This window comes from Sprattus sprattus (assembly GCF_963457725.1).
Source record: "Sprattus sprattus genome assembly, chromosome: 3".
Classification (NCBI taxonomy): Eukaryota; Metazoa; Chordata; class Actinopteri; order Clupeiformes; family Clupeidae; genus Sprattus; species Sprattus sprattus.
Genome location: NC_137922.1, coordinates 1,585,648 through 1,607,754, shown reverse-complemented (window position 1 = coordinate 1,607,754; position 22,107 = coordinate 1,585,648). Strand labels below are relative to the sequence as shown.

The 22,107-nt window shown below is 42.9% G+C and overlaps 4 protein-coding genes across 4 annotated transcripts in view; 1 reads left to right on the top strand and 3 right to left on the bottom strand.

Annotated features, from left to right (window-relative positions):
- The window catches only part of cybb (cytochrome b-245, beta polypeptide (chronic granulomatous disease)), a gene marked incomplete at both ends in the record, with an annotated part of 8,490 nt that extends 3,943 nt beyond the window's left edge, over positions 1–4,547 (top strand). Inside the window, 8 exons of the mRNA XM_080833905.1 lie at positions 377–558; positions 851–980; positions 1,083–1,175; positions 1,324–1,577; positions 2,810–2,972; positions 3,374–3,520; positions 4,159–4,283; positions 4,430–4,547. Coding sequence (XP_080690031.1) covers positions 377–558; positions 851–980; positions 1,083–1,175; positions 1,324–1,577; positions 2,810–2,972; positions 3,374–3,520; positions 4,159–4,283; positions 4,430–4,547 — 1,212 coding nt within the window. The remainder of the gene's footprint in view (positions 1–376; positions 559–850; positions 981–1,082; positions 1,176–1,323; positions 1,578–2,809; positions 2,973–3,373; positions 3,521–4,158; positions 4,284–4,429) is intronic.
- A 1,765-nt stretch (positions 4,548–6,312) lies between these two features.
- On the bottom strand, positions 6,313–8,580 carry dynlt3 (dynein light chain Tctex-type 3). Its single transcript, XM_080835837.1, has 5 exons — positions 8,452–8,580; positions 7,608–7,649; positions 7,237–7,360; positions 7,066–7,143; positions 6,313–6,540 (listed from the first exon to the last, which is right to left on the bottom strand). Exons 1-5 carry the CDS (start codon positions 8,476–8,478, stop codon positions 6,464–6,466), a joined length of 348 nt encoding a protein of 115 aa, XP_080691963.1. The 5' UTR covers positions 8,479–8,580; the 3' UTR covers positions 6,313–6,463.
- Positions 8,581–9,271: 691 nt separating this feature from the next.
- LOC308362069 (uncharacterized protein) lies at positions 9,272–12,383 on the bottom strand (the record flags this gene model as incomplete). Its single annotated transcript, XM_080834565.1, has 5 exons — positions 9,272–9,478; positions 9,647–9,837; positions 9,950–9,998; positions 10,192–10,401; positions 12,225–12,383. The coding sequence occupies 5 exons, from the start codon at positions 12,381–12,383 to the stop codon at positions 9,272–9,274; spliced, it is 816 nt and encodes a 271-aa protein (XP_080690691.1).
- Positions 12,384–14,677: 2,294 nt separating this feature from the next.
- Positions 14,678–21,419, bottom strand: rpgrb (retinitis pigmentosa GTPase regulator b; the record flags this gene model as incomplete). The annotated part of the gene is made up of 13 exons (XM_080834564.1): positions 21,304–21,419; positions 20,698–20,823; positions 20,437–20,529; positions 19,889–19,951; positions 19,312–19,470; positions 18,975–19,124; positions 18,237–18,395; positions 17,772–17,927; positions 17,303–17,427; positions 16,002–16,187; positions 15,575–15,764; positions 15,126–15,235; positions 14,678–14,821 (listed from the first exon to the last, which is right to left on the bottom strand). The coding sequence occupies exons 1-13, from the start codon at positions 21,332–21,334 to the stop codon at positions 14,678–14,680; spliced, it is 1,692 nt and encodes a 563-aa protein (XP_080690690.1). The 5' UTR covers positions 21,335–21,419.
- Between the last annotated feature and the right edge of the window lie 688 nt (positions 21,420–22,107).

The following is a 22,107-nucleotide window of genomic DNA, read 5'->3' as shown; positions in this document are numbered from 1 at the left end:
GTCAACCCACAGTCTGATGCATCAGTGTGCCGTTATGGTTGAGTAATTATGCTGTAATCATCCGTATGCTGTTGCCATGGTGCTGTGTGATACCCCCCCCCACCCCCCACCGCCCACCTCCCACTGCCCATGATAGCTAAATCCATAAATAGCATAGAAGAGCAGATTTCCAATACAAGGAATACTCTTCATGGTCTTTTAGAATGAAGTTACTAGCAGGTGATGAACCTGTCATTCCCGGAACCATTAATCACCCTAGGCCTACATTCTGACGACGCTCTAAACGTCTGGTCTGGACGTGAGGGGAGACTGGTGACCTGTTTCACTGGTGTTGGGGCATCGTGAATATTTCTTTGTTTGTTATTGCATCTCTCAGAATCCGACCTATGTGGTGTTCACCACCATTGCTGGCCTGACCGGAGTGGTCATCACCTTGGCCCTAATCCTGATCATCACCTCTTCCATGGAGGTCATCCGGAGGTCATACTTTGAGGTGTTCTGGTTCACCCATCACCTCTTTGTGGTCTTCTTCATCGGTTTAGTTATTCATGGAGTAGGGTGAGTGTGTGCGGCCCTACACGTACACATCCCCCATAGCAGGGAATAGTAATAATATTCAATTATAATAATAATAAACTTTATTTATATAGCACCTTTCATGCAAAAGAATGCAGCTCAAAGTGCTTTTATGTTCAAATCAAATGGATGCATGTTGATTCTAATGCAGTAAATCATTTTGAGAAGAAGTTCAGTTAAAAAGAGTTTTGATCGTAGAATGAGGGATACTGACTGTCTCATGACCCAACAGAGCAATGAAGGTAACGGGACATTTCTGTTGTTTTTTGAAAAGACGCATTGTACGTGGCCAAACCCAAGCGGATCTGTCCAAGCATGACCCCATCAAATGTGCTGCGCACTTTGAAGAGTGGGGGCAAGATCCTTCCTGCCCTGAGCCTGTGTTTGCTGGAAATCCCCCACAGGTGAGAGGAAGTTTCTCTCAGATCTCTGATTATAGGGAAGTCAAATGTATTTATTTGTTTTAGGATTTATAAACAATTTGTTTTCACTCACTGTTTTTCTAGACATGGAAATATGTGGTGGGGCCCATGTTTCTCTACCTGTGTGAGAGGATTGTACGATTCTGCCGCTCGCAACGGAAGGTGGTTATCACAAAGGTCAGACCATTTTCCAGCCCATAAAAATGGCATCATGATACAAAATAGTTCCTTATAATGCTCCTTTTATCCCAAATGTGTTGAAGCAAGACTAGGAAGAGATAACAGATGCTTTCCCCTGAGTTCCTCTCCTCTGCTCCTGCTCCAGGTGGTCATGCACCCCTCCAAAACGCTGGAGCTACAGATGAGGCAGAAGGGCTTCAAGATGGAGGTGGGCCAGTATGTCTTCCTCCAGTGCCCATCTGTCTCGCAGCTGGAGTGGCACCCCTTCACGCTCACGTCGGCCCCAGAGGAGGACCACTTCAGCGCCCACGTCCGCATCGTGGGTGACTGGACTGAGGGCCTGCTCAAAGCCTGTGGAGGGGACAAGAATGAGTTCCAGGAGGCATGGAAAATGCCCAAGTAAGGCCCTTAGCAACGACTTTGGTCCCATGTCCATGCCAGTGCTGATAGCGTAAAGAGGGTTACCATCAAGGCAGTGCCAGTCTGGGGGAAAGTATGTTCAAATGACAAAATATTCAGAAGTGTAATCTATGAAATTGAACCATTTGGAGGAATAATGGGTATGTGTAAAGGGACTTGCAGCTTGAGGATCAGTGAACAACTATAAATTACTGTCGAAAACAGTTGGGTATAGGCCTAACCATCTGATACTAGCCCAGAGTTAAGCATATTCATCTAGCAAACTATACCTACCTTGGAGTGTTACAATAGCCAGTATCATTTTATTCCATGTGTCCATCCAGGCAAATTTGTGGATCCAAATGTTATTAAAAAACATATATAATGTTATTTCTTTGTAATCATCCAAAATTATGTTAAGTGTATGGGTATTTTGCATACATTGAGCAGGCAACGCGCCGTATATTAAGTGGGCCGCTCTGACAGACAACTCCCGGGCCACTTTTTCCCCCCAGTCCGCCCCTGCTTTGAGGTGGCCCTTTTTTTTGCATTAAAAGGACGGATGAAGAGGGCCCCTGGCTATGTTCGCCTTAGGCCCCCAAATGACTAGGTCCGCCACTGGGTTCCATAGCAACAACTAGCTAATGTGGGGCATGGTAATTGATTATTTGGTTTCAGCTTTTTTTCTTCTAAATGTTAAATCAATGAATCAAGTGGAATGAGTAATGGACCTTTGGGAACATAAACTACTATACATCTAACTCAGTGTTGTATTTACATAAACTACTATACATCTAACTCAGTGTTGTGTTTACATAAACTACTATACATCTAACTCAGTGTTGTATTTCATTAGTCTGGGAACATAAACTACTATACATCTAACTCAGTGTTGTATTTACATAAACTACTATACATCTAACTCAGTGTTGTATTTCATGCCAGTATTACCTCTGGGAACATAAACTACTATACATCTAACTCAGTGTTGTGTTTCATGCCAGTATTACCTCTGGGAACATAAACTACTATACATCTAACTCAGTGTTGTGTTTCATGCCAGTATTACCAAATATGGGAAAGTTTAGACTTTTTGCCTAAAAAGAGGAACAGTGTTTTTGCAATTTCAGTGAGACATGAAATGCTGTCACTTTCATTATGTTTTCCGAATGGCTTTTGTTAACTTATAAGAACCAATGGCAAGTAATATGTGTATTTCTCTCTGTTTCAAGGATTTCAGTGGATGGACCATTTGGGACTGCCAGTGAAGATGTTTTCCGGTATGAGGTGGTTATGCTCGTGGGTGCTGGAATCGGAGTCACCCCTTTTGCGTCCATCCTGAAATCTGTGTGGTACAAACATGTCCAAAACAACACTAACGTCTTCACAAAGAAGGTGAGCATTTTTTCACATTCTCATCAACACACACGCTTTAAAAACGTATTCCTATCAAATCAAACTTGTTAAGACAGTGTTTGTAACCCTACTTTCTCTAATCTTGCTTTTACAACGCTGCTTTACCAAACGATTACCAAATTAGATCTCCTGGGGCCTTCTTAGTATTGAAGCAGCCCTTACGCACCGCTAACACTAGATCATCTAAGGCTGCTTGCAACCTCTCTCCGCAGATCTACTTCTACTGGCTGTGCCCAGAATAAAATAAATGAATGCTCAGTACGGTTATTGGACCAAATTAGATCTCCGGTGCCTACCTAGTATTAAAGCAGCCCTTACGCACCGCTTACACCAGATCTTGCCTCCATCTAATGCTGCTTGCCATGAACCTCTCTCTGCAGATCTACTTCTACTGGCTGTGCCCAGAGACGCAGGCGTTTGAGTGGTTCGCTGACCTGCTGCAGAGCCTGGAGGGCCAGATGGTGGAGAAGGGCATGGGCGACTTCCTCAGCCTCAACATCTACCTCACCAGGTGGAAGGAATCAGAGGTGAGGACTCAGTGTTCTCTCCCCTGGTGTAAATCTAGGGGCCTCTGGGCTTGGTTTCCTTAAAGGAAGAAAAGTGTTTTTTTCCCAAGAATAATTTCCCATTTGTTTATGCGTCTGTTATTCTGTTAATGTTCAACTACAAGCAGTGTTTCCTGACTTCCTGCTAATCAGGGATCATATGTGAGTCATGTAAGAAATGAAGGAAGTTTCTTTGTTTCTGATGCAGCAATCTTTATTCCAGTAATGTGCAGTGACGAAGTAACCTACTCAGGATTCAGCGGTGTAGGACTGAATAACAAGCCTCTACAATTCTAGTCATATATACTGTTTTAAGACCACTCCTAGTCCTAGGCTTCTAATGTAAATGAGCTAGGCTTGTAATGCAAACAGGTCTGGCAACCTTTTGTTGTGGTATATGATAATCTGGTTTCTCTGTCTGAGATGGTTCTCAATAGCCTCCCCCATTCCCATACTATGATTAATTGCAGTCACTCACACCTCAGTTTGCTTCCTGACCCCAGGTGTCTGAGCAAATCCAGTGTGGGGACTTTTCCTTTGTGACCATGATAAGATAACCATTTTGGATATTCCGCTGGCCAGTCATGTGTTTATGGCTGTTGGACGTGTCTCCCCCGCAGGCCGCTTACTTCTGGGGTCAACACGAGGCTGAGAATGACCCCATCACTGGCCTAAAGCAGAAGACCAAATATGGAAAACCCATCTGGGACGACGAGTTCCGTGCGATTGGGGCAAATCATCCAGAGTATGTTCAGCAATGTGGCGCACCTTTCTTGCAGATAAAGAAATAGCATGAACTGATATCCAGGCTCAATGTTTGATATTGTTGCATAGAAGGGTGGAGTTCTCCTCTGACAGCTTCTCTTCTTTTTCTTCTTTTCGTTTGAATAGATCAAAGGTGGGTGTGTTCCTGTGCGGCCCACAAGCTCTGGGTAAGACCTTGGAGACGCAATGCAAGTCCAACTCTGAGTCTTCAGTCACGTTCATCTTCAACAAGGAGAATTTCTGAGATCCTTTCGTCCTTTGCTGCTCCAGACATGTGAAGGATATCGGCAAAATAAGTCAGTGGTTGTCGAGGCTCTTGAAGCGCATTGTGTTGCCTCTTGGTCTGAAAGGCGCTATAAAAATAAAGTTTGATTTGATTTGATGGCTCTTAACAGATCAGGGATATAGAGCACGAGTCCGAGTAGCTATACTGAATACCTTGCATTATTGCAGCTTTAATGCTAAGGACAGCACACAGAAGTCCTACTAATAGTCGATGTGTGCATGAAAGCATTCAAAGTGTTATAAATCAACATCAGCCAGATTTACTTGAAAGATAAAGAAACAGAAGAAAAGGCTTCACTGAGCTGAATGTTACAGTTGAGTGTCCAATGCAACACTGATAAAAATATAAAGAGCTTGGAATTATTAAGCATTTTATGAATTGTGGGTTCAAGATATCGGTCTATGATGTTTGAGCTGTGAACTTTGAACTGTAATGTCCACAAACATTCCAATTATGCTTTCTGTTACAACAATTGACATGCATTTAGTAACGTGTAAATAACAAAGGAACTCATTTTACACAATGTCTTATTATTCCAATGTCTCAATCTGCTTGTGCATACTTGTATTCATACGTATTCAGAACCCCTTTTGGGCATTTTCTAAATATTTTTGCTTTATTACTATTAAGGTGTAAAAAGGAAATAAATGAATATACATATGCAAAGAAATAAATGCATAAAGGAAATTGTCACGGCTGATGCTTTTCTTTCCCCAGTGTTGTGAAATATCCAAAAAGGCCTTATTACACAAACCTGTGGGGAAATTCTCTCCACCACAGTAGCCACTGGCTACCTGTTTCATTCCTTCTGCTTGTACTGGTGGAAAGTCCGCTCGATTGGCTCATAGCATTGTTCCTCTTTTTTTTATTTCACTTCTATTCTAGTCCCATCTTTACCCGGTGTGCACTGGTGAATTTAATGAAGTGTGGCATACCAACTGCATAGAGTTCAAAACAAGCACAGCAAGGATAATGACTGATGTTACAGTTCTGTTTTGATTAAATGGTTTCATTGTTGTTATAATTTGTGAAATAAGTGGTCCACCTCTAGCTTTGCTTTTGGGATCAGGATTGAACAGAATATTTGCAGTTGGACAATCAAATTACCCCTGGACAATAAAAATAACAGAGAATTTACAGAGATCTTTTATTTTACATAACGTCACTTGAACTGAGTTTGACATGATGAGTTTGTTTTCAAACCAAAACAGGTTATTCAATGATGAGCCGCCCAAATACACACATTTCCAAGGGCAAAAATAAGAGGAAGGAGGGTTGGGCCGGTGAAATCCCCACTGTTTTGTATTTCCTGTATTTCAAAATTACCACTATCATTTTGCATTTTTTTTACTCAAGAATTTGTGCAGTTGGTATTTCATAAAGGCTTAATTGACATGAGTTAAAGAATTAGGGGAGAGTCATGAATAAATTAGATTTGCACCTTTCCTCTCTGCATCTACACTTCAAAAAGCAACAACACAAGCTACACTTCAAACAGAATAAATCCCTCTATTAAAGTAATATACATATTGGCCATCGCATATGTGCTAAGCAAGAAGTCAGCCAAACTGCCCCACACCCCAGAGTTTAAATAATAACTGCCATGGTTACTGTACACTAGCATATAAGACAAGCACTGCAGCAATGTCATGTACTGTACGATCAGCTGCGGAGGACGCGCAAAAGAAATGGCATCTTCCGGGGGGGGGGGGGGGGGGGGGGGTTGTTGTGTGTCAGTCTGTGGAGTGTCACCAGACACTGAACATTGTTCAGCTGAACAGCCAACTGTTGAAAGCGTTGGTGTTTGCTCCCCTTGTGTCTGCGTGTTGGTCTCCGTCGCTCTCAAGCTGTTGTGTTATGGCTGCCGAGGGTGGTTAGAGTGCCACGGCCACGGCGAACACACTGACCACGCAGTACATGGTGCGGTTCTCCCATCTCACCGTGCAGCTGCCTGCAGGGGGGGAAAAAGCACCGTCAGGCAACTGGGGATTAACTGATGTAGCAAGAATTGTTCAACTTCCTTCCTGAACTTTCTAGGAGGCTTGCGTGTTCCACTGTTAACTGGGTCCTTTTAACCAAATAGAACAATCCAATATTCCAGAACCTGTGATGGTTAATTCTTTTCATTTGTATGATCAATACAACTGAAGCAGAACACCATAACGTGACAGTGACAGTGTTTTAGTGTACATCTCCAAACAATTCAATTTTGTTTTGATCTATATCTGTATTAAATGAATGGCTTCTTCAATTTCACACATATAACAATGTGTTAATGTGTGTGTGTTAAAGTGTGTGTGTGTGTGTGTGTGTGTGTGTGTTTGTGAGTGACTGAGTGAGTGACTGAGTGAGTGTGTGCGTGTGTGTGTGTGTGAGAGAGAGAGAGAAGAGAGAGAGAGAAACAGAGAGAAGAGAGAAACAGAGAGAGACAGAGAGAAGAGAGAGAGAGAGTTTTGGATAATGGCGAATCACTGACCATCAGTAGTTGTGTCCCAGTAACAGGAGCTGGCTGTGTGAAGACCGGCACCACTCTTCTGCATGACCGCACAGTTCACTGCACCAAACAGGACAGAATTGTATTAGTGATGATGCAATACATCCACTGACAGCCTACCACTCCAATCAGCTGTGTCTGGATTTGCCCTACCAATGTATTTGAATGGTTTCCCCTGCTTGACCAGTTGTGTGAGGGAATGCTCCACGATGGTGGCCGTCCACTGGTTCACTTTGTTCTGACTGTAGTCTACTCCTCCAATGATCCCCTCAATGCACTGAGAACATGACAACAAAACATGTGCTGTTATGCATCAGCAATCATCTGATTACATGAAAAAAAAGGAAACAGACCAGAACAAGCATACATAGTTGAAACTCGGCACCTGAGGGTGTTTGAGCTTATGAGCAAGAGCTCAGCACTTAAGGAGACTTTGTTCTCGGTTTTGCGCAAACATTACCCATGTAATAAAGCCATCTTTCTGGCTGTATATGGAGCGGTCCCTTTAATAGAACTTGGATTACCTCTTTCACGGAGTTGCTCGCTTCGTCGGGGTTGAAGGCCACCTGTCATTCAAAGAGAACAGAAGAGAAACTGAGTGTGTGTGACCTACATTATCTGTGTACCAACCTTTGATCTCTCGAGCTTTGATACCACACAACTTCTAAACCTACTGTTCAGGAGCAATGGCTTATATTTAATTGCTACTTAACAGGCTTTGTGTGTAGATCTAATACATTTCCCAGCTTAATCATTTAAATTGAACCTTAAAGGCCCGGAGCAAAGAGACCAGTCTTATCACTTCATTAATGGACACTGTTCTTACTCTTGTAGCAAGATATGGTCACGGATTTGGGTCTTGTAAAATCATATATCGTATAAGCAGCTGACTCCTTGTTCGACCGAAATTGAACCCAACCAAACTCTTTGATGTAGCAAAGTCTTAGACATGACCAATCGACAGGGTTTGATGACCTTAGTCATTACAAAGTTGGTACTGTATTAGCTAAATAGGCTAGTTATGCTAGCTAACTAGACAGCCAGCCAGATTTGACAGTCGTTGCATCAGAGACCGTGACCACACCCACTATCATCCTTTTGTTAAGTTTCAGTTGTTCTTCTTAAATAACAAAAGTAAAACTACTGACAATTAGTTATTATACTGTAACTGTACGCATGTTTTACACCAACATTGCTGTCAAAAATGACTGTCTAACCTGCTGTTTTTGAGCAAGTAGCATCCCTAGCTAAATGCTAGCTTGCCCGCGTATCGGTTTTGTGTTCATCGGCGACAACTAACGTTATACTCGCCCTGATTTATGACTTCAAAACAATATGATACTTTATGCGTGCTTAAGTGGCAGTTACCTCGTCACCAGGATGGTATTCCTCCATATTTCCCACTGGCAGATTAAATGCTCAATGTAGGTTAGTAAGCCTTCTAGCAATGTCTTCTCTATCGTTCTCAAGAGAATCAGGACCAGTTTCCTGTTGTTAGCGCCTCAGTCAAGCCGACGAGTTTCAAGCTCTACCACAAGCGAAAGCAACGCACTTGGCAACATTGCCCTCTACTGGCCAAGGTTAAACATCGCTAACAGATGACAAAATCTGTGAAACCTTCATAATATCTCCAGGCCAAACCTTAACGGGGAAAGGATAAGCACAAGGCGTTAAGGATCACCCACGTTTGTTTACTGAAATCACAAATCAAGTACAAAACAGTAACTGTTACAGAATATATATTTTTTTACATCCAGTTACAAATCCCTAAATCTTTAGTGTTCTTTTGAATACAAACTTTGTAAAGTGCAAGTGTGCAGTTTATCCAGCATAAATAATAATTATATGAAAATATACATTTGTTATAAGAATATAAATCACTCTCCAAAACACATGCACACACAGACAAAAAAAACACATAACAGACACACACCTAAAGTACAAATCTAGAGTACACCACAGCAAATAATTATGTCTTTTCAGGTTTCAGTTCCACACTGATCAATTGCAATCCATATGAGAACATACGTACATTCAATTAGGAATTAAAAGATACCCTCATTGACAGAATATGGAAAAAACACAATCAGTGACTTTTAATAAAGAATCAGAAATAAAGTTAGTGGTCATCTTGTAGGTTTGTAACACTCGCTATTGGTATGTCCCAGTCGCCCCCCTTCGAGGATCATTAGAGGAGGGTGCAGGTTTCTGAACGTGAGCGGCTGGACGCAGGTCCTTTTTTGCCTTGCTGGGTCTCACTAGTGATGCCGCGTCCGACATCTCCTACATTCTGTTCAGACACAGAGGAGCCCTCCACGATCTGCTTCCCCGGTGAAGTGTTGTCCGATGAGCCCTCCACCTTCTCCTCTGACTGCGGTCGTTGGAACAGAGATCGCTGCAGACAGACATGACATATGTTAGCATAACTAATACTAACTAATATCTAAAACACAAAGGCTCAGGTCAAGAGTTAAACCTGTTTGTTGAAGACTTTTACTAGCTTTTTTTATTCGGCTGTCATGGTGTTGGTTGTATTTCCTGAGCTCTCTGTGTTTGAGCATACCCTTCTGTTTGATCCAAAGATGCCCCTTGATTTTTCCTCCTCCTTCACAGTCTGGGGCTGTTTAAGGGACTCGAGCTTCTCCTCAGTCTGGGGCTGTTTAAGGGACTCGAGCTTCTCCTCAGTCTGATGCTGTTTGGTGGACTCGAGCCTCTCCTCAGTCTGAGGCTGTGGTTCTGGTTTCTCTTCAGACTCTAGGACATGAGAAAAAAAAACATGTCCTCTTAGAACCAACGATACATCCTTATTTCCATCTAGTAAAAGTGGTCAACAAACCTTTAACGGCAAAATCTGGGATCAACACACCTTTAATAGCACCATGTGGGACCATCTCCTCTTTTTCTACCTCTGCTTCCTGGAAAGAGACAAATGATGCTCGTTATTCCATTTACTTTGAAAGTTAGAAGCAATGTTACAATTTTCATCAATTTCCCAAGACAATTTTTTGTTGTTTACACCAGTCCTCAACAGTTCTCTTCTAAGAGCATCTAAGGGCTCAGGATATGTCTCATGTCTTAGTGAGGGCAAAGCAAGGCCTTTGGGCTAACCTTAAGGGATGAGCTGTTGAGGCTTTCGCCTGGCTCTGCATCCCTCTTTTGATCCTTCTCTTCCTTCTCCTCCTTTTCTTCACCAATCCCTTCCTCTTCCTCACTGCCCTCCATTTCTTCAACACCTTCATCATGTTCATCTTCTCCATCCTCATCTTGATTAACCTCCTCTGTCTCACTGGTTTCCTGTGAGGCTTTGCCTACGAAGTCCTGTATGAGAAGACCAAGTTAGAGTTCAGGCTTAGATGTGTGTGGACTAGAGACAGCATTTAAGCATTACTACAGGGGGGGAGACACAAAACACAAACACACATTCAAAACAACAGGATTCCTTAGGATTAGCTATTTAGCATAAGAGCTTCGATCAGTGGTTGAAGTTAGCCCTCCCAGGTGAAAGGTGGGGCAACCACAAAGACTGATGTCTAGTGATTTGCTACTCTAGGGCACAAGACAACACAATTAAGAAACTATGGACTCTATGGAGCAACCTAATCAGACAAGGTGCTAGGTAAAAAGCATCATCTCACCTGACATTTGGACAGATCCTTTTATGAAACTGTGTCTTTGAAGAACTGTTACTGTGCATGTGCATGTGAGGTGTTGAATGGAGAGATGTTGCAATCCCTGGTAATCTTTGAATCGGTCTTGAAAGCTAGCTTTACAGTGTTATACCCCAAAACACAGACTTACACCATTTTTCCTCCTCAAGGTTTGGTTTTTCTACTTGTTTTTTTCTGCTGTGAGGAAGCAATTTTAGTAATACTAATTGGCGATGATGTTAAATGTATTGTCAGAGTTGAAGTGTTGGGAGAAATGGTTTGAGATGTGAGGTGGCTGTAGTCTGTTGTGTGCAGAAAGGAACATTTGTATTAACATTTGTTAACTTTAGAAAAACCATTAGACTATTAAGTTTGCAAGGTGCAAGGTGAATTCGAAACACAAGTTAAAAATCAAATATAATTTATTTAAGACAGACATTAAAAACCAAACAAAAGTCAATAGGCATGGGATATATGAGATCTGAGATGGTTTGCCTTCATAGAAGGTATGCTTATTTGATTCAATATCCAAAAAGAAAATAAACAAATTGCGAGTTTGTCAGTATTTACATGATTATTGTGTGTATTTTGTATGTACATGTGAAAGTGGATTTTGTATACTATGAATAGTGTTTAATGGGATGGTTATACAACAACCATACAGCCATCCAAACATTCAAATTCCATTCAATTACCTTTGCCAATGTAATATGATCAGGTATTGCATACAATCTGCTTCAATTCATTACTGACCTTTTTTAAAACCTTGCAGTAGGAAAATATAAATAAGAGAAAAAATAAAACATGGCAAAGCACGGAAAAACAGTAAACAGAGGCAACAAAGGCATATAGCATGAGTAAGAGAGAAGACAGGGATGTAGCATATGGGTGAGCGTGTTAGAGATCTGGTGAAAAAGGTCAATAAAAGCAGGCCACTGGTATAGAGGTAAGGTTATTTTAGATTAAGGTACTGAGGAAGGACGTCCTCCCAGAACTGGGATTGCTGGGACTCTTGTGACCCAACATCTGACTGCTTTCTCCTTGAGCCTGGCCTGCCCTTGGCTGAGGCCGTCAACCTAGTCTGTTTAGCATCTGGTTTGGTAGCCTTTTTTTGGATTGTCCTCTTTGGTTTTATTTCTTTTTCTTCTTCCTCCTCTTCTTCCTCCTCCTCATTCTCAGCCTCTAAGCTACCTTCTTTATCATCTTCCTCATCCTCTTCCTCCTCACCTGCCTCCTCCTCTTCTTCCTCCTCCCCCTCTTCACCCCCACTTTCTTCTTCTTCCTCCTCCTCCTCCTCTTCTTCACTCTCCCCCTCCTCCTCCTCCTCTTCTTCTTCTTCTTCACTTTTCCCCTCCTCCTCTTCTTCCTCCTCTGCTTCACTCTCTTCCTCATCCCCTCCACTCTCTTCCTCTTCCTCTTCACTCTCCTCTTGTTCCACCTCGCTTTCATTCTCTTCGCTTTCGGCCTCATCCTCTTCCTCGCTTCCTTCCTTACTCTCCTCCTCATCCTCTGCGCTGCCTTCCTCTTCTCCGCTTTCCCCCTCAACTTCACTATCCTCAGCATCGCTCTTACTATCTTCCTCTGCAGATTCCTCTTGCCCTTCACTTTCTGCTTCCACGGTCCCCTCTTCCTCCTCTTCATCTTCATCCACATCTTCTGACTCCTCTGACTCTGCTTCGTCCCTCTGGTTGCTTGATTCACTTTTGCTCTCCTCGTCCTCCTCAACTAACTTACTTTCACTCTCCTGTCCCTCTTCTTCTTCATCCTCCTCCTCCTCCTCCTCATCTTCCTCTCCCTCCACCTGATCAACATCTTCACTTTCTCCCTCCATTATCCCACTCTCTTCTTCCTCCTCCTCCCCCTCCTCTTCGTCTTCCTCTGCTAATGCACTCCCACTCTTTCCTGCACTGACTGGGTCATCTTCCTCTTCGTCTTCCTCTGCTAATGCACTCCCACTCTTTCCTGCACTGACTGTGTCATCTTCCTCTTCCTGGCTTGTAGCAGTTCTACTCTCCTCCCTCATCTCACTCTCCTCTGCGTCTGTTAACCCTCCGAGGGTGGCGTCGGATGGTTCCTCCTTATCTCCATCATCATCATCATCATCATCATCGTCGTCAGTAACATCAACGCGAGTCCCGCTCTCTCCCGTCTCACTTCTGGTCTGTGCCCCACTTCTCACGGAGCCCTGCGCTCTCCCCCTGCGGTCTGTGCCCCACTTCTCACGGAGCCCTGCGCTCTCCCCCTGCTGTCAGGCCCTTCCTGGCTTTCATCTTCCTCCCCCTCTGTAGTCTCTCCCTCCTCTTCCGTTTCATCTCTGGATTCCTCCCCTTCCTTCTGCCCGCTACTCCCCCTCTCTCTCTGCTCTGCGTCGGGCTCCTCTTCATCGGAGCTCCCTGGCTCAGGTCTGACGCTGATGGTAACAGCTGTCCTCCTGCCTGGCTGGGCAGTGCTGGACTCCTCCTGGCTCTTGGAGGACGCTGAGGAGACTGGCCTCTGCTTGGTGAACCTCTCCGCCGCGGATCTCCCCTGAGGGCTGGACAGGGATGAGCCACTGTCCTCAAACCTGGAGAAGAGCTTGCTGCTTGCCACCGTCTTCAACAGGTTGGCTGCAGTCTCCACTTCCATGTCCTGGATAAAGGAGGACACCGCGGATACTGTCCCACTCGGGGACGTCTTTGGCTCAGGTTCCAGCTCAAATGGCTTGTCCCAACTAGCGGCAAGCTTTGATTTCTCCCCACCAGTTGCTGGGCCAGCTTCAGCTACTACGATTGGACCCTTGCCCTCCGGCTTGGCCTTAGTGGTCCTTTTACCTCCTTCAGGGAGCAATGCAGGAATCTGTCGCTGATCTGACTTGTCAAGCTTCTTTACCAATCCAGGTTTTTCACTGCCTTTAAGATCCTCCCTCACGGGACTTTCAGAGTCTCTGTCAGATGTCCTTTTAGCCGACTTGGCCTTGCCTTCTGGAGGCTTACTCTGAACCAATACAGGTTTGCTTTTCACTTTTGCGGCCTTGGTTTCCACGTCACTTGGTTTAGACTTCACTACTGTAACTTTGGGAGGGTCCTTTGCTTTGGGAGCTTCTTTGACTTTGGATTTGTCTTTTACTAGAAGTGGCTCTGGTGTCAACAGACCCTTGCCACCTACCGTCTCTCCAGCAGCTTCCCCTGTCGCACTCCTCTTTTTCAGTGATTGACTTTTGTCTTTATAAAGCTTTGTCAGATCTTTGGTGGAAGGTTTGATTCCTGCCTCACTCTCATCTTCCTGTCTAAGTTCTTCACCTTTGGTTTCAGCAACCACAGATTTTGCTGTGGCAGATTTCACAGGTTTGGTCATCTCAATAGGTTGACCTTTCGCCTTTGAGGACTTTATCTGAGCACCCACCCTGTTAATGTCCTCCACTGGCTTTTTGCTCTTGCCCGTTTCTGCTCTAGACCTACGCTCTGCCATGGGTACCAGAACATTCTCTTTGCCACGGTCACGCGTCTGAGGGGCCCTGTGCCGTGAGCCCCTACTGCCTACTGAGCGGTCAGACAACAGGGACCTAGAACTGGATGTCTTAAGCAACTCTGTGGGCAGAGCCCGTTTGGGGGTGACCTCATCGCCTCTCTCCGATGGAGCCTTACCATGCTTTTTCACAAGCTTAACTTTCTTCTAAATCCCAGCGCCAGACAGCAGAGGATAAAAAGAGGGAAAGTGTTAGAGAAAAGAGTGCACATGCAGAGAAGGTGATGAATGCTGGAAGGCAAACAAAAAGATGCAAAGTCAGCAAAACCCAAAATCAGAAAAACAAGAGCGGGAAGATCAAAGGTAGTACCGCAAGGAACCCCTTCCCTATTCAGTGAGTTTTGCTCCCTGAGAAATTAATTCTCCAGTCAGTTCATCAGTCACTTATCAGTAATTAGTATAATTAATCATTGATTTTCAGAATGATTTTCAGTATCTGTCACTCATTGATCATCGTAATTCATAATCCTATGGCCTATTCCTCCAAGCAGGGCCCTTCTCATCTCCATATCAGTGGTGGGTCTTACCTTATGCACAGGAGACAAGGTCAGTGACTGATCACTGGGATCCATCTTCATCATATGAGTCTGCAGAGGGACAAGACAAGTGATCATGTGCAGCATGCTCTGAGCCCTGCCAACACAACTGCTTTTGACTTGATATCTGACATTGTAGTGAAATGAATTTACAAAAGAACATATCCCCATAATACTAGACATAGTACTAAATGAAACTTTCATTTCACAAAATGAATTGCTTTTACATTCAAGTGATCATATATATCTTTGTTTTACTAAACATGAAATCAGCAAAATAACAGCAAAATGAACCTTCTAGATTAACGGTTAACTGCCTTGATATCAAAAGGATGTCGAAATGTTGGCTACTTACAACATTAAGTATGTCAGTGGTTTCACCCAAATCTTTAACACTTTCACTGTCATCGCCAGCTTCGACTGAAGAACTTTTCTTCTCTTGGGACTTTCCCTTTTTTACCTTTCCTGTCAAATCAGAAGAAACGAACTTCAATCACTATTGAAGCACTACGTTTACGTTATGTTTACATTAAGCAAAAACAACCAAAAACGGAAGTATATATCATATATATCTATGTAGTTATAGTTTAAGTATTTGGTAAGTTAGGAACGCTTTTGTCCAAAGCACCTAACAAAAATATTTGATAAAAACAAATAGAGTAATAATAACAGTGATTAATGAAATATAATCAATAACATAACATTCATTGTCACATTCAAAGCCTTGCAGTATGTAATAATATATATTTTTTACATTAGTGAGTACAGCCTTAACCAAGTCGAATCATAGTTCTTTGAGGTTACCTATTCTGGTTGATAGGCCATTCTTTTTGGCACGGCCACGGTTCAGGTCGTTTCGATCCTGCAGGTCAACAGGCTGCAGCCTGGGTGGCAGGGTCTGACTGGGCACAGGTAGGGAGGTAGTGTTGAGGAAGCCTGACGACAGTGGGGGAAGGGTGCGGAACATCAGCCCAAACTGATCAGGGGATCTCTCCTGAAAGATGACCAAAAAAAGACCAACAAATCAAGCAGAATATTGCTTCTGTCTATTCTACGTTTTCTAATTCTATGGTAAGCACTGGTTTATATAACAGATAAAAAGCATGGAGCTACAGTGTGGGTCAGTGATAAGGACTTTTATACTACATATAGTAAAAATGGATAAATGTGCTTCTGTATTACAGTTAGTACTACAGCGACTGTGCAGATGGTATGGGTCTCGGGTGCCTACCCTTTCTCTGCGCCGGACCCGAGCAGAGATGCTCCTTTGGAGGGTGGCTGACCCCATTGTGTCGCCAAGCAACTCCGTGTAGGGTTTCTCCCAGAAGTCCTCAGTCACATCATCTTCCTCCAAGGTCACCTCCTCTTTCACTCGGGATTTGGCAAACACAAGCATATGACAACCTCCACATGTAACCTGTTCAATCACAGACACAAGCATGTACACACACACACACACACACACACACACACACACACACACACACACACACACACAGGACATTAGCCATTCACACATTCTTTTATGGTTTTAAAAACAAGAGAATTCTGCCAACAGTACCACAGGGAACATACAGCTTCTATTTAGTACTGAAGGAACATACAGCTTCTATTTAGTACTGAAGGAACCTACAGCTTCTATGTAGTACTGAAGGAACATACAGCTTCTATGTAGTACCCAAGGAACATACAGCTTCTATGTAGTACTGAAGGAACATACAGCTTCTATGTAGTACTGAAGGAACATACAGCTTCTATGTAGTACTGAAGGAACATACAGCTTCTATGTAGTACTGAAGGAACATACAGCTTCTATGTAGTACTGAAGGAACATACAGCTTCTATGTAGTACCCAAGGAACATACAGCTTCTATGTAGTACCCAAGGAACATACAGCTTCTATGTAGTACCCAAGGAACATACAGCTTCAATGTAGTACCCAAGGAACATACAGCTTCAATGTAGTACTGAAGGAACATACAGCTTCTATGTAGTACCCAAGGAACATACAGCTTCTATGTAGTACCCAAGGAACATACAGCTTCTATGTAGTACCCAAGGAACATACAGCTTCTATGTAGTACCCAAGGAACATACAGCTTCTATGTAGTACTGAAGGAACATACAGCTTCTATGTAGTACTGAAGGAACATACAGCTTCTATGTAGTACTGAAGGAACCTACAGCTTCTATGTAGTACTGAAGGAACCTACAGCTTCTATGTAGTACTGAAGGAACCTACAGCTTCTATGTAGTACCCAAGGAACATACAGCTTCAATGTAGTACTGAAGGAACATACAGCTTCTATGTAGTACTGAAGGAACATACAGCTTCTATGTAGTACTGAAGGAACATACAGCTTCTATGTAGTACTGAAGGAACATACAGCTTCTATGTAGTACTGAAGGAACATACAGCTTCTATGTAGTACTGAAGGAACATACAGCTTCTATGTAGTACCCAAGGAACATACAGCTTCAATGTAGCCCTGAAAGAACATACAGCTTCTATGTATAACTGAAGGAACCTACAGCTTCTATGTAGTTCTTAAGGAATCGGGGGCACAGGGTCGGCTTGAACTGGTTGGTGAAGTTCTCCTCTCCAAGCCCCAGCTTTCCATGGCGGCCATCTCCAAACGTGTACAGCAGGCCACACTCTACAGCGCAACACAAAGAGGATTTGTTAGCTAAATGCCCTTTTTGTTTTTTCATGATCTGTGCATACATTAAAGGAATAAAAAGGTATTGAGCAGAAAAAAGTTCTTCTTTAAGGCTCATTCGAGTACCTTTACTGGGTTATACCAAAGAACCCTTAAGGATTATAAATAACACATTCATGGTTCTAAGTGGACCTCTAAGAGCATATATTTTCCAAGAGGGACCTTCAAATGCAGTGTAAAGGAAGATTCTCCATTTAAAGCTTTAATATCTACTCAATCTGAATTCTTAAGTGTAGGACCAGCAGAATATGTTCTAGGTGTTCTATGCAATGGCCTCTAACCTGTGATCACTGCTGTGTGGTTCTCCCCACATGAAACATGGCGGACTCGACCCTTGCGGAAATGATCCACAGCACGGGGTACCCGAGACTCAAAGACGAAGGTTCCATGGCCAAGCTGCCCAAACTGGCCCAAGCCGAATGTGTACAGGCAATCCTCTGCAACACAGTCAAACAGAGTGTCTTTATTAGCAAAAGTGTAGGTCAACACAACCCCAGATGTCTATGCTAATAGTCATCACAACATTTTCACTACTGTGATTGATGAAATTACTTTTCAAGAGTTTCTGTCAAGTCAATTATGTGTTTTGTTTAGACTCCTTAAAATAAATGCTTAAAACTAAATCCATGTCAACGTGTTTTTTTTGTGTTTGTTTTTTTCTTTTTAATAGAAGCAGCACTTGACATTTTTAATGGTGTGACTGAGAGCTGTTCTGCTGCTCAATTCCTCCTAGGTCTGCCTCCCACCTGTGAGAGCCACTGTGTGTCCTCCGCCACACGCCACCTGGACCACTCTGTCCGTGATGCCCTCCACCAGCTGGGGGACCCTGTGATTGGCCAGCTTGTTGCTGGGCAGACCCAGCTTCCCACTGTCCCTCTCCCCAAACGTGTAAAGCTCCCCATCAACTGAAAACACAGAGTATGCAAATCTGTTAGGACTCTCAAAGAGAGACACGCTTCACAACGCTGGTCGTCAGCACCAATGCAGGGATGTACAGCTCTTACATTCATCCAGCTATGGTCAAGGTTCTGAAGGTATGCTGGTTGTATCTTTATTTAATCCAACAGCACAGTAAATTATAGTGTATTAGGATTCAATGAGTAAACAATTCAAGCATATTTCATTTAAATTATGCAACCAATAGCCATATGAGAAAAACATTGAAGATACCTTTAGGATCATATACCTTAAGGTCATTCAGATAGTTAACACATGCCTTAGAATGGCAGGTAATAGTATTAAAGAAGATACCATAAAAACATGGGAGGAGATAAAGTAGATGTTAATATTTCCTTTTTTAAAGACATAAAAAGACTCGTGTATGTAAGACTTCAACTCCAATACATGATTACAGATGGGTAGTTAAAATGAAAAAAAAGAAATACTTCTGTAACCAAAGCCCAACTTGTAAGCTGACTACAGAAATACAAATACAGAAATACAGTGTCAACGAGGCCAAGAGGTTCCGGAACAGGAAGTCCTACCGGTAACTAAGGCAGAGTGGTAGTATCCACAGGCCACCCAGGCAACGGGCCGTCCAACAGACAAGACCTGCGGTCTGACAGAGCTGCTCTCTTTCCCCAAACCAATCTGGCCCTCAGTGTTGTCACCCCACACGTACAGCCTCCCATCCTCTGCAGTCACAGAAATATCAATACAAATGGTCATGGGGGGAAAAAACAACTTACATTTTCACCCATTTAAATCATTTATAGACTACAACTAAACATGCATTGGCTACACATAGTCTGCTGCTTATGAATATGAATTCATATCTAGACAAACAAGCACACCTGGAAATGTACCGAATGATCATCTTACGTGTGAGGGCTGCTGAAGTGTTGGAACCTGCAGCAAGCATTTTGACTGGTCCTTGCTTGTTAGAGAAGTCCACCAATTGGAAGGTACTTCTTTCTTCAAAGTCCCCAAGGCCAAGCTGGCCCTCGTTGTTGCCACCAGTTGCATAGACATTCCCCTGGGCTACAGGCAAATATAGAACAGAGATACACCACCTCGAAACTCTTCTGAATATGGACATCGATAATGTACTAGCTCCTTACTCCTACTGAATGCTGGAAGAATATTGACAATTTGTTGCTATTTTACATAAAAGTATGTGTGTGTGTCTGTGTGCACAATGTCAAACAGGAGTCAATTAACAGGTAACAAAAGGGAAATAGGGAAAAAGGGAAAATATTCCAAAAGGAATGCACACACAACAACAACTGAATGTTGCAGTGGCAACAATATTCAACTTAGACCCAAACTGACTTGCAAATATACTGTTTTCCCTTAAGATAACCATATGTGAACAAAGGCTCTAAAGATGCCACTATTGTATACATTTCAGTTTCCCTGGAGCAAATAAGGTTCCAGGTGTTCCAGATGCACTACTCACTTGTGTAAACAAGTGTGTGATTTCTTCCACAAGCAGCCAGCTTCACTTTTTCTGTCTTCAAAGCTGAAACAGACAAAAGACATTTACTTTTGTTATGCACCAAAGTAGAGAAACTATATTAATAAATGAATGAATGAAGATGAAGGAAAAGGCGAGTAATAATGACAATAATGACAATACTCAAAATTGGTTCCCTGTGAACATGACTCCAAACACAAATTACTACAACTATGACCTGGCTACAATCTGGGCTGTGAAGATACTGTGAGCAATGCCCCATCACTGTTGCTTTGGCTCTGGAGATTATGCAAGATTATGGGGACCTCCAGATTGGGATTAGGTAAATAGCAAATCTGTGTCTTTGTATTAATATCTTTCAGTGGTTCATTGGCAGGCTTTATATTCCGAGAACATCGGGGAAAATATTGACTGCTCTCAACAAAATGAACTGTGCACTGCAGTCTCTTAACGGTCCTGTCACAGCTGGCGATGGCAGACCAGCAAAACAATAGTATTCTATTTTGAGACGTGAATAGATGATGGCGTACCTTTCACACAAGTAGGCTTAGTCACAGAGGTCTTAGTTCCAAAACCAAGCTGTCCCCAGTTATTACTGCCGAACATGAAGAGCTTTCCTTTTTCTGAATCAGAAGGGGAGAAATTCTGTTGTGTAAATTGGCAGGCAACAATCGTGCACTGGTCTGGAGATGATGAAGCCTATTTGAATGAATACAAGGACCTAAGTATTTTCTATGTTATACATCATTTTAACAAATCCACATCCAAGATGTATAGATACATGACGTCACCTGTGATGAGTGCTGTGTGCTCATCTCCACAACATATTCGGGAGGGTGTGTCATTCTTCAGCCAAAATCTACTAGGAACGTTGTCGGCAAATTTACTTTTCCCGAAGGTGAACACAGCACCTGATTCTAGACCAGAAAATGAAAGGATAGAGAAATTCAATGGCGAGATGAGAAGACATCCTTACCATTAACAATTAATTTAGGCTCATGTAAATATCATGGATCAACGACTGTAGAATATATATATATATTACGGTCATTGCCACAGATGATCAGACAATGTTGGAGATGTGTAACCCTTGCGATTGTTCAGTGCTAAATAACAATGACGGCCGGGCCGATATAAATTATTACAGATGTTTACCTAAATTGAATAACAATTAACATTTGTCTAGCCTATTATAGGATCGTTACAGGGCATATTTGCGTCAAACGTCAAATTCAAACAGAGCGAGGAGCCTTGAAATGCTTGCTGTCTCAAGCTAAATGAGTTCATTGGAAGTAAATAGCCTAGCGGAAGAGGCGATAAGTTTGCTATAATTAGCTAGATAGAAATATCAGCACAAAGCAAAACGTAACATTACGTGAATGCAGTCAGTATATTACCAGGTATTTCGTCCTCCGTCTCCCCGGCCATCTTTCAGGCTGCCGTTAATCAGCTTAGACTACAGGTTCCTGTGATTGTGTTCACTAGCTACCCTGCCCAAAATAAAGGGCTGCCGCGCACTGTTTTGGTCGGGAAGCGACCCGGAAGTAAACATACCTTCGCCTATGGCAACCATATGGCAACCGTCAACCAAAAGCTTGCCATTTTCGCTGTTTATCGCGTGACTGGAGAGGTGCAAATGCAAACTGGATACATTTATGAATAATAGGAGGACCGACTGTGCGATAAAAATCACATCACATGATGACATGAGAGCATATTGAAGTTAAAGTAACGTTACCTAACTGATACAAAACTGCTGTTTAGTGCAAGCCTAATGGTGTGTTCCACCCACCGCTGGACTGGGCATAGGGCATGGCGGGCATTTGCCCGGTGGCCTGAAGCCTTTCATTATTTTTTTTATTCATGCCAGAGTCGCGTCTAACGTAGCAGGCCACGTTAACTTCAATGCAGGCCACATTAACCCTAAATTTCGCCAGTCCAGCCCTGGTTCCATCCTGCATTTGTTTCTCTCTATTATCTCTTGCTGCTGTCTTAAGTAACTTTATGCCGTTTATAGCCTGGCAGCATTCTAAAGATTTTGACTGAACTCTGCAATTATATGATTCACAATTGTGATGTGTTTCAATAGGGCCTAGTGCATAGCCTATTTAGTAGCATAGGATACCATATAAAAGGTACAGTCTGCAATTATAATCCAATCCACTTCTCACAATTCTGTAGCTGTTCTGTGTGCCGCTCAA

Coding starts and splice junctions, on each gene's coding strand:
- dynlt3 (XM_080835837.1), bottom strand. CDS start 8,478: ATGGAGGAATACCATCCTGGTGACGAG. Junction 7,650..8,451: donor AATACCATCCTGGTGACGAG/GTAACTGCCACT, acceptor TTTGAATGACAG/GTGGCCTTCAACCCCGACGA. Junction 6,541..7,065: donor CTGGGACACAACTACTGATG/GTCAGTGATTCG, acceptor CCCCCCCTGCAG/GCAGCTGCACGGTGAGATGG.